Source organism: Mustelus asterias, chromosome 28, assembly GCF_964213995.1.
Source record: "Mustelus asterias chromosome 28, sMusAst1.hap1.1, whole genome shotgun sequence".
Taxonomy (NCBI): Eukaryota; Metazoa; Chordata; class Chondrichthyes; order Carcharhiniformes; family Triakidae; genus Mustelus; species Mustelus asterias.
The window spans coordinates 14,075,003-14,087,030 of record NC_135828.1 but is presented as its reverse complement, the minus strand read 5'-3'; the positions used below and the strand labels follow the sequence as shown (position 1 = coordinate 14,087,030).

The following is a 12,028-nucleotide window of genomic DNA, read 5'->3' as shown; positions in this document are numbered from 1 at the left end:
TGCATAAACTTGGACAAAGACTCCAAGAAGCTATTCAATAGTTTAAACGTCTCAGTCTCCATTAATTTGGCAGTAGAGAATGAGTGTTGCACTGTTTCCTATAGAATAACACACCTCAAAAGTATCCAATTGGCTGTAAAACATTTTGTGTAAATTGGCTGCCACTTTTGTTAATTTACCAAACTTTGGAAGTATTCCATTGGCTGAAAATGCTTTGTGATGGCCTGAGATCCTGAAAAGCATGGTACAAAAGTTCAGAAAAGGTTCAAAAAAATGGGCAGAGGGATCGCAAAGCTAAAAAAAACCCACCCCTTCCCTTCTCTGCAACCTTCCCTCTCACTCACCCTTTCCCCTCTCTACAACGGCTTCCCCCATTCATTCCTTTCCCTCTCCATCTCCCCAACCTCCCGCCCACTCACCCTTTTCCCCCTCACCCTGCGCACCCTGTTGTAAATTATGAAGAATTGAGTCATTGTGTTTAAGAATAGACCTCTAACATTTCACTGGAAGTCAAATAAGACTGTTAAAAAATTTCCCATGCATGACACAACGTTAAGACTGTAAGACCATAAGAGACAGGAACGTGTGCAGGCCGTTAAACCCTTCAAGCCTGCTCTGCCATTATGGTTGATCTAACACTCACTAAGGCCACTTTCCTGCCCTGCCTTCTTTCCACAACCCTCAATTCCCCTAATGATTAAAAACCTATCGTTCTCAGCCTTGAAAATGTTCAAGGACTCGACCTCCACAGCTTCCTGAGGTAAAGAATTCCAAAGATTCACCACTGAGAGAAGAAATTCTTCCTCAAATCCATCTTAAATGAGTATCCTCTTATTTTGAGACTATGCCCCCTACTCTCCCATGAGTGGAAACATCCTCCCAACATTTACTCTCCAACTCCCTGAGAATCTTACATGTTTCAATCATATCACCCCCTCATTCTTCTGAACTCAAAAGGTGTACAGACCCAATGTATTTAATCTCTCCCCCTCTGGCAGTCCCTCCATATCTGGATCATCCCAGTAAACCTCCTCTGCATTGCCCCCAATGAGAATATATCTTTCCTTAAATACAGGGACCTGAAATGTAATGTGGCCTCAGTAGTACCTTGTACACTTGCAACAACTACTCTTTAACTATAACTGGCTTTAACTGTTTCTTGTTGGCTACAAAGCACCAGCTGACCTCTCTGCGCATTGTTAATATGAAAGCCATCACCAATATCACATTAGCCATCTTTTGTATGAGGTTTGAAACAGGTATGATCTCTCAGGTGGGCATAAAAGACACAACTTCAACCAAGAGTAGGATAGATCCTCCCCCTCCGAGCGGAACCTGGCCAATATTTATCTCTAAGCCAACATTGCTACAACAGATTAACTTGTCATTATCCCACTGCTATTTGATGGACCTTCCAGTGTGCAAATTGACTGTTAGTGACTACACTTTAAAAGTACTTTGTTGGTTGTAATAGCACTTTGAGATGGCCTTTTTTTATTGTTGTCAAATAAACAGTAGTGGCTCTATGACAGTTCCGTTTTAAGATAAACAGATACTTCTGTTGACATGCATATTGTTATGTCTGCAATAATTTCACTCTTTATCCCTTTAAAAAGGGTTTAATTTCCTGCATGGAGCAAAAATCATTGCAATCACTTAAAAAAAACTGATTCTCAGGCATAGGCAGGCAAGGAATTCTGTATTGTTGAGTGGAGCTGACTGACAGTCTCCATTGAATTGTGCAATCTCTTACATGCTTATTGATCATTAATGTCACTCCTCACATCTCCCTGTGAATGTTGACTGCTCTAATACATACACTACGGGCTTATACTCCACTTACTATACAGCAACAAATGGACCACAAGCCTATAAACAAACTGCAAAGAGCTTTGATGTTACAGAATACCAACTCCCTAGTCTCTGTGTTACTACCTCAGGACGCATTCCTTTAAGGACAAATAATAAACACACCTACAACTCTCTGAGCCATCAGCTCAACTTAAGTTTGTGTGTAACCAGTAGTGGAAGAAAATAATATCTGGTTGTGAAGGCTCTCAGACTGCTTCACACAAAAATATGCACACAATCCATCAAGGCGACATGTTCCACCCGTAGCGAGAATGCTCAAATAAGGTCAGTTGCTGGATTTGTACCAGACCAATATTCCTGCAGAGATACCTCCAACTGTGTCTTTCGTGAAAAACAAGCAGTTGGATGTTGGAAATTTGGTGGGGTATTGTGTGGGTGGAAAGCTTGTCTCCAAGTGGACCTTCAAGGTCAGCCAAATGCAATTTTTAGGTAAATAGGTGAGCAACAGAATCAAAAACTGTAGAGCTAATAGACATTCTGAGATAGGGTGGCACACTCTGCCCATTTTTATCTGATCAGGCTTTAGGAGCTATCAGTGACAACTAATCAATCCTGCATGCAGCCCGAGAGCTTTCACAAACAGATATTACTTTTTTCCCACTGTTGGTTACACACAAACTTAAGTTGAGTTGATGGCTCTATCAGATGTTGGTGTGTTTATTATTTAAAGCATTGGATACTTAGGTAGGAACGCAGAGGCTGGGGCCTAGATATTCATGGAATCTGCACCAGTTTTACAGACATAAAACACACGTCTACGCATCTAGTATGACATGTACAATGCTTGTGTACAGGAACACATTCTACCCTGGAGGTGCACTGTCCCCCATTTTGGTGACAGCTCTGGTATCAGTGGCCAGGGCCTGTGCCTGAAATAGGTATTAGGCCCTTCATCAAGCTGGTTTGCTCTGACTGCTGTCAGTGTCCTCTTATGTTCAGAAGAACCAAGTCTACATGTGGCATACATGGTGGTGCCCAAAGGAGGCTGCCACCAAAAAGGTACATTTTAACTTAATTGAATGTGAAACAGTAGTTGCTCCTCCCGGCACTGCAACAGTCCCAAAGGTCCCCATTCGGCCCATCACAATTACCTTCCTTATCCCCATCTACTTAAAATGTTAATCACTTCATTGGCAAGCGTCCTGAGGATGAGCAGTTGACATTCTCAGTTGATGTAACTTGTTGAGTGGTCTTCAAGTTCTGTAGTCCCTGCACGCAATTAGCGCCAAGAAGCCAGCGCTATCCAATTTCACAACCACTAACCACTCCCATTTAAGGTCTTCCCATCTCCCTGCGCCCCCGACTCTACAAGTTCAAATCCACTATGACAAGCAGTGGAATTCCATTTGATAAATGTGGACTGGAGAGAGAGGAAAAAATGACAGTAACTGCCAGATAGTCATGAAAACCCCACTGGTTGTTCACCAAAGAGAGTATCCCATCCCTACCTGTGCTGGTCTGCAACAAGCTGACTCATTCTAGGTTAAAGCCTCCTGAGATTGATTAGCAAACCACTTAGTTTCAGCAAGGCTGTCCCCCACTGCCATCTGTTCAGGGCAATGAGGGATGGTCAATAAATGCGGTTCTACCAAGCTTGCCTCTCACTGGAAGATGAATGAAAAACACCATAAAAAATGCAGATTGCGCATGCAAAATGCAAACAGGCTGGCACGGCGACTGAAAGCATCAGTTTAAAGTGCTGGATGATTGGCACACATCTGTAAATGAGATGGCACCACTTTTGAAGAAGCCGTTCAAGGGGTGGCAGTTGTTTCCTCATCTGGAGGCAAACAGCTGCTGTTTCTATCTGTCTCTGGGTAGGCTTTCACATCACAAAAAAAAATTAAACTGTCAAGAACTGTGCACGAAGAAGGTAATGGATGTGTTTTTTTTTGGCTCTTGGTGCAGTGAAGGCCAGCCTGCAATGTAAATGAGGCAGCGTCTACAGCAGAGTCAGCACTGAACAAAAACACTTCTAGTTCATTACTCAGTACCTAAAACCGGGGCAGCAAATAATTTCACACAAAAACACGTCCTTCCCACCCCCAAAAAGTAGCAAAATATTCAAAGACACAACGTCACGCACAGGGACATTTTGTCAATTCATATTCTTGAATTCCCCCCGAAATTTTTTTTTTCCTCTTTAAAGGCACTGTTTGTTTGTCCAGGATTTCTCCACATGAGCTGACTCGGTTTAAATACATAACCCACAGCCTCGCTCCAGGCTTTGGTGGCAAAAGAACAAAGGAAAAACTGGGAACCAAATCGTCTGGCGGAAAAGCACAAAAGGAACAACAGAATTTATTTGCTCTGATTAAAGCACCACGTTTTTGAGTAACCGTTTCCTGTTATCCTGATGTCGGACAAGGAGAGAGTTATTACCCTGCTGTGATTCTACTGAAGACGATAAGTGTTCCCAGGTCAGTAACAGAGGCCAGAAGCAATTCTGAGTTCCCGTGCAGTGACCTGAGAAGACTGCCACCTGCTTTGTGTCACTCTGACTGGGAAACTGAGCTCCGACTCGCACTTTGATCTCACAACTGTAAAAATTCCAAACATTATTTTTCTGGGGAGAGGGCAGAAGGCTGAGGACTCGAAGCAACTCAAAACAAGCTAGAGATGGCTAGGGCCACTTTGCTGCTGCCTCCAGAGCAATATTTAGTGAGAGGAGACCTCCCTCGGTGGAACCAGAGTGCAGGCCTCCAGAGTAAGGATCGTCACACACAGGCCAATGCAACAAGAATCAAACTCATTTCAATAAACAAAGATCCATCAGATTAAAAATTAGGATTAAATTACTTCTTGCAGCTTGCTGTTCATCATCTATTGCACTTGAGGATTAATGCTGTCCCTGATGTCAATCTATTAACAACACCACCGTTAAACATGCTTGTTAAGGGCACAAAAAGAATGTTATCCTTTGGGTAATGCAAGCCCGTGGATTGTTAACAGAATTCTGCTCAGATCAGGAAGACTTCAACCTTTGCTATACTTTAGCATTTGAGTCAGCGTGACACAGTTTTCACACACAGACAAACATGGTGGAAAACTGGGGAGAGAAGTTGCTGACCTCATGGTACATCCAGGGAGCAAGTGATGAGAGACCACACCAAGAATATGGTCTTAGCAGTTTCAGCTCAGCACGAGTTACACTTCAACTGCCTGGAAACGATTTCAAGTTTTAATTTTAATGTTAGAATGGAGCCCACTGCGCATTTGGACATCAGTGCTATTAATAAAATAAACCATGCTCTCCTGCAGGATCAGTGTGTTTGAGCCATACAGAGCAGCATTATCCTAGATGCTGTGTTAACTTGTCTCAGTGGTAGCAGGACTGCTAAAGTTCCCCTCAACAGTCTTGGATAGAGAGAAGAAAACCTGAATCCTTGACTCCTGATAGTAAGTACACGTGTAAACATCAGGTAAAGATAGGCTTAGTTGTAATTTCCTGGTAGAATAGCCTATTGACTTTCAATGCTCAAATGTTAATTGTAGCCAGTTGGACACTGGGTGGTGACTGAAGACCATGGAACCATGGTCCAGCAATGAATCAGCATCTTTAAAAGAGGAAGGGGGGGGGGGGTTATAACTGGGACAAAATGCTCGAAAATGGGAACACTGGTATCAAGTTTAGAAACCTACTTAAATTACAGCAACATTTATACAAAGTTCAACTAAAGGAAGATTTTCAGGAAAGATTTCAGTCTAGTTTACAGATTTTATTTATTCTCATAGAGTCATAGAGGTTTACAGCATGGAAACAGACCCTTCGGCCCAACTTGTCCATGCAGCCCTTTTTTTTAAACCCCTAAGCTAGTCCCAATTGGCCGCATTTGGCCCACATCTCTCTATACCCATTTTACCCATGCAACTGTCTAAACGCTTTTTAAAAGACAAAATTGTAGCCGCCTCTACTACTACCTCTGGCAGCTTGTTCCAGATACTCACCACCCTGTGTGTGAAAAAATTGCTCCTCTGGACCCTTTTGTATCTCTCCCCTCTTACCCTAACCTACTATTGAATGAAAAAACTGTTGTACCTTTCACAACCATGTCATAAAGCACTTTACAGCCAATGAAGCACTTTTGAAGTGCAATCTCTGTTATAATGTTGGAAACACATCAACTAATTTGCACACAGCAAACTCCCACAAACACCATTGTGATCATTACCTGATAATCTGTAGCGTGGTATTAATTGAGGGATAAGTATTGGTCAGGGCATCGGGAATAGCTCCCATGCTCTTGAAAATATATATTTTTATTCATTTACGGGATGTGGGTGTTGCTGGCTCGGCCAACATTTATTGCCCTTCCCTATTGCCCTTCAGAAGGTGGGGCTGGAGCTGCCTTCTTGAAATGCTGGAGTCGCTACTTCCTGTGGTGTAGGGGCTGAAAGATCTTTTATACCCACCTGACAGAACAAACTGATCTTCACCAAAAAAACACAATTCCTCCAACAGTGTAGCAGTCTCTCAGTACTGCACTACTGGAGTGTCAGCTGAGATCTTTGTGCTTAGGTCCTAGTATGGAATGGAACCCACAATGTTCTGACTCAAAAGCAGTGTCACCAACTGGGCAACAGCTGATACTCACTGATAAAATAAATATCCAAATTTCTGTCTGGAGTTATCTTAATATTGGAACCCTGCACCTCCGTGTTTTGGGTGAGGGTGATGGGGGTGGAGTGGCAACTTTTCTCCTCGTCTCAGGGTTTGAGCCCCAGCACAGTACATACTCTGTCTGCTTTCCAACTGAGGCATTCTCAGTCTCCTAACGGGCCTGGATTTTACTTGGTAGCACTAACATTATCAAGATGTCAGTTGTGTCCGATATCCGTCAGTCACTGCACTGTTAACAACACCCAGAGCTGCCCTGCTGTGCTGGAATGTAAACAATGCCAGTCCTATTAATTATCTTGACTGTAACCAGAGTTATTTTTACTAGAATCTGGCTTGGCACGTTTTATAAATATTTCAGAGCGAACTCAATCTCGCGGTATTCGATTGATGCTGCTTTACTCAGTGTCACTGGATTAAACAGCATCAACACGGACTATTTTAGCATTTGATCACAACTTGCAATAATATAGCACCCATAATGCACCCTCAATATAGGAAATTATCCCAAGATACTTCACAGAAATATAATCAGACTAAAATAGTGCTGAACTTGACAAAGAGATATTTGGAGGACTAGCCAAAAGCTTGTTGGAAGAAATGGGTTTTTAAGGAGGATGGAAGTGGAGGGGCAGAGGAATTGAGGGAGGTAATTCCATAAAGGATGCAGCCTGAATGGCTCAAGACACAGCTTCCATAGAAATATAGAAATTAGAATCAGGAGTAGGCCATTCGGCTCTTTGAGCCTATTCCACCATTCTTTTGATCATGGCTGATCATTGAATTCAATATCCTGATCCCCCACTCCCCCCCCCCCCCCCCCCCCAACATCCCTTGATCCCTTTAGCCCCAAGAGCTATGTCTAATTTCTTCTTGAAATCAGACAATGTTTTGGTCTCAACTACTTTCTGTGGTAGTGAATTCCACACATTCACCACCCTCTGGGTGAAGAAATTTCTCCTCACCTCAGTTCTAAAAGGTTTACCCCTTATCCTCAAACTATGACCCCTAGTTCTGGACTCCCCCACCATTGGGAACATTCTTTCTGTACCGTCTACCCCGTTAGAATTTTATAAGTTTCTATGAGATCCCCCCTCTCTCTTTTAAACTCCAGTGGATATAATCCTAACTGACTTAGTCTCTGCTCATATGACAGACCTACCATCCCAGAAATCAGCTTGGTAAACCATCACTGTACTCCCTCTATAGCAAGGACATCCTTCCTCAGATAAGGACACCAAAACTGCACACACTACTCCAGGTGTGGCCTCACCATCGCCGTATACAATTGCAGCAAAACATCCCTATTCCTATACTCAAATCCTCTCACTATGAAGGCCAACATACCATTTGACTTTTTTACTGCCTGCTGCACCTGCGCGCTTACTTTTAGTGACCGGTGCATGAGGACTCCAAGGTCTCGTTGAGTATCCACCTCTCTCAATTTACACCCATTCAAGTAATAACCTGTCTTCCTATTATTGCTACCAAAGTGGATGACCTCACATTTATCCACATTATACTACATCAGCCATGTACATGGCCACACACTCAGCCTGTCCAAATCACGTTGAAGCATCTCTACATCCTCCTCACAACTCACCCCCCCCACCCAACTTTGTATCATCTGCAAATTTGGAGATAATACATTCAGTTTCCTCTTCCAAATCATTAATATATAATGTGAACAGTTGGGGTCCTAGCACAGATCCCTGTGGAACCCCACTAGCCACTGACTGCCAATCAGAAAATGACCCATTTATGCCAACTCTTTGCTTCCTATCTGCTAACCAGCTTTCTATCCATCTCAAGACATTATCTGCATAGTAGTCTGTTATGTGAGACCTTGTCGAAAGCCTTCTGAAAGTCTAAATAAACCACATCCACTGGTTCTCCTCGGTCAACTCTACTAGTTATATCCTCAAAGGATTCCAAGCTGGTCAGGGAAGCAGCATTGCACGAAGGACCAGAGTCTGAGGAACTTGGAGTTCTGAAGCGAGATTTGAGTAGAGGGAGGGGCGAGCCATGAAGTGATTTAAACATCAGGGTGAAATGCTTTTAAATTGAAGGGATGATGGTGAGGCCTCAGGGTCAACGTAACTCAACAAGATCAGGAGTGATGAGTGAGCAGGACTTGGTGGAAGAAAGAATGCCAGCAAAGTTTCCCATCAGCTGGAGTTGATGGGGAGCGCAGGGTGGGAAGATTGGAATAAGTGCTGGAGGTGACAAAGGCATGGATCAGAGTTTCAGTAGCAGAGGCAGGAGTGAGGACAGGACGTTTAAAGTAGGTGATCTTTGTGATTTAAAAGCCACAATTCTTTCTTTGATATCAGCGTATAGACTCCAAATTAGGAACATTTGTTTCTAATTAAGGGAAGGGATGGTTAGAAAGAGGGTGGAATATTTTCTCTCAAAGTACTTCACCAATCTCGACCGAAAAAGTGATGAAAAGTATCTATTACCTGTAATGAAGTAACAGTAATTCTGTCTTTGCAGGGAGACCTGCTGCCATCAGGTTTTTGAATGGACCTACCTTATATTGAGTTGATCTTTCTCTACACTCTAGTTATGACTGTAACACTACATTCTGCACCCTCTTCTTTCCTTCTCTATGTACGGTGTGCTTTGGCTGTATAGTGCACCAGAAACAATACTCTTGACTGTATACCAATACATGTGGCAATAATAAATCAAATCAGATCAAGGACCTGCAATTTTGCATTGCCTTTAGTCCAGTGCCACGGGTTATGGTTGTTGCTGACTGACTCCATTCAAGCCAATAGGGAATGAGTAATCCAGACTGGCCTTGGTGCCAAGATACAGCTACTCAACTTCAGAAATGCCTCCAGTCACTAACTGGCCACACTTTACTTAGTTGTTGGATGGCTCCAGATCAACGGCAGGTTTAACAAAGGAGTATTTCTACATTTACAAAACAATTGTTTGACATTATTGCGCTACTAATGTTAAAGATCACTACTCATGACTGAGTTACTTAAGAGCAAGATTTCACTGTGGATCCACCTTCAACATAAATATATGCAACTGAACAGAATTGATTTTTAAGTTAAAATGCAAAACTCATAATAACGCCCGTTTCCCCTTTGTGGAAAATTAAACTTTCTCATTCAGCTGGCACAACGTTTGGTTGGGGCAAGCAAGGGATTCGGTTGGTTGGTTACAGGACATTCATCGTAGATTCCTTAAGTATATCTCAAATGTACAAGGTATACAGTAACATGGGATGTCACTACAACTGGGACTTAAACAAGGAAAGCAAAAGATACGTACGCACATACACAAAACATGGGTGTGGTTTGAAGAGGACAAGTGACATCTGAGCAATAGTGTAGGGAAAAAAAGCATCATTGGTGTTTTGGGCCTGATAATACAGACTGATGCTCAGCCCAGAGTTTTATTACGATGCTTTTATCCACACAATGCTGCTTATTGTTATGTATCCCACAATGACACTCCTTCTTGACAAATTATGTAGAAACGTGTTGAGGGACAGATACACGATACAGAATGACTGATTCACTAAAACATCAATTTCAGCAAACTGAATTTTCGAGAAGAATGAGAAGAGAGGTTCGCAGAACCACAGTGTGAACAGGATGATTAATTGCTCAGCTGACATCAACATAAAATCAAATGATCCTGTCGGTCTCAGACAGAACAATGTGCTGAATGATGGAATCTGCATACACTGACAGATTCCAATTGGTCACAGGGCAATCACATGAGCAGCAAGACGCCACATGCAAAGGAGCGGGAGAATGATGGACATACAGGGTCACATCTGTCATGGACAAAGCAACAGCGACAGCAGCAGCAGCAGACAGCTCATTTCGGCCAGAAAGCGTAAACAAACACAAATTATTTGATTTGTTTAAAAAAAAAAAGTATTTTTACTAAATTTTATTTAACAAAAGTTTCACAAGGACAAGTATGGAAAGAACCCACGGCAATTGCCATATCATGCAAAACCAATGATAGTCATACCTTGGCTCATTCTAGTCATCCTTGTAGCACTTTAGAGAAAAAGTAAGTAAATATTCTAGGTAAGTTTACAATTTTCTTAAACTATCACATTTTGGACTCAGCACTTTCACTGGCACTGCCAGACAGAACATTCAAATCTCCTGTAAATAAGACATTGTCAGTGAAAGTCTACTTTGGTTCGTAAGTTTTTTTAACCATAACACACACCCACTGGCAAGCCCATGCTTTGAAATAGTGGTATAGTGTAAACATTGTTTTAGGAAAATATACTGAATGGAGAGGGGTTGGGGGGAGGGAGGGGGGGGGGGTGGAGGAAAGTAAAGTCATCTTACAAATATTGGCTTCCTAAAAAAAAAGAATACATTCCCACAAAACACCAGAAAGCAAATGTCCTGCTTCTATGAAAAATCAATAACGTGTATATGCCAATTGCATCTATGACAGTCACACAAAAGGAGTGCGTTTAACTGTCTTCATGAATACAAACTGTGATATGAAATGGCTACTGTATGAAAGTGCCTGACACACTATTTTCTTTCTTTCTTTGTTCCTTCTGCCAAGATTCACATCACTGAACCATCCCAGGAAAACATGACTGACTTTTTTTAAGCTTAGGAAATAAAAAAGTTAATTTAAAGAAAAATGTGACATCAATTCTCAGGGAGAAAAAAAAGTTGACAATATAACAGTCAAATCAAGGAAAAAGAAGAATGCTGTGCATGACTCGCTAAATTCTATGCATCACTCCCCCACCAAAGCTCTTTCAGTTGTGCCTGTGCTAATAGGAACATGCTATTCAATCAGTGACAATGCAAAAATGTCATGAATTTAAAATGCTTTGCCCTTATTACGAGCAGGACAATAGACATTTTTGCTAGGAGTTGCCTGTTTGGATATAAGTAATTTCCAGTTTAAGATAATTCTAAAAATCTTACCCTCTTCTGTACCCTAATGCTGTGCATTAAATAATTACTATTATTATGCTCGGTGTAAAGTAACAAACATTAAATAATTAAGTGTTTCAAATTGAAGTATGTCAGTAGTTGCTGCTGATAGTTAACTGGTGTTTGGTAATGATTGGTTTTTTAGGTCCATCTGATTTGTTGCTGTTGTGCTGCAGGAGATGGACGATGAAATCTGTTGACAAGCACATGCATACAGACGAACATGTGCAAACATACGTGATGCAGTCCGTGACAAAGGGAAGCTCGGCGCTGGGGAAATGGACAGAGGTGGAAATTCACAAACAGTTTTTCATCAGACAGCAGGGTCAAGCACATACTTCTGCTTTTCCCGAGGATCCCGGATCTTGTTGCGGTTTGGACGGTTGGTGGTGGTTGGGATGGAGTGCACAGACGAGCTTTTCTTACTGGAAGAGTGCGAGGAATGAGACGAGTGCGATAAGCTGCCACGGGATTGGCCAGCATTGTGGTCAAATTGCATCAGACAGAAGATCACATCCGTTGAGACTAGTTCAAATTCATAGTGTGGATTAGCAATCACATATCTGGGAAGGAACAGGGAAACATAAAT

The 12,028-nt window shown here is 42.1% G+C and overlaps 1 protein-coding gene across 3 annotated transcripts in view; it reads right to left on the bottom strand.

Annotated features, from left to right (window-relative positions):
• The window catches only part of LOC144480253 (calcium-activated potassium channel subunit alpha-1), a 797,282-nt gene that overhangs the window by 11,798 nt on the left and 773,456 nt on the right, over nucleotides 1–12,028 (bottom strand). For 2 of the 3 annotated variants that reach the window (XM_078199543.1, XM_078199544.1), the window contains 2 exons: nucleotides 11,778–12,002; nucleotides 10,496–10,524 (listed from right to left, as the gene is read on the bottom strand). In XM_078199543.1, the coding sequence (XP_078055669.1) occupies nucleotides 10,496–10,524; nucleotides 11,778–12,002 (254 nt within the window). The remainder of the gene's footprint in view (nucleotides 1–10,495; nucleotides 10,525–11,777; nucleotides 12,003–12,028) is intronic. The other variant, XM_078199542.1, reaches the window with a different exon arrangement.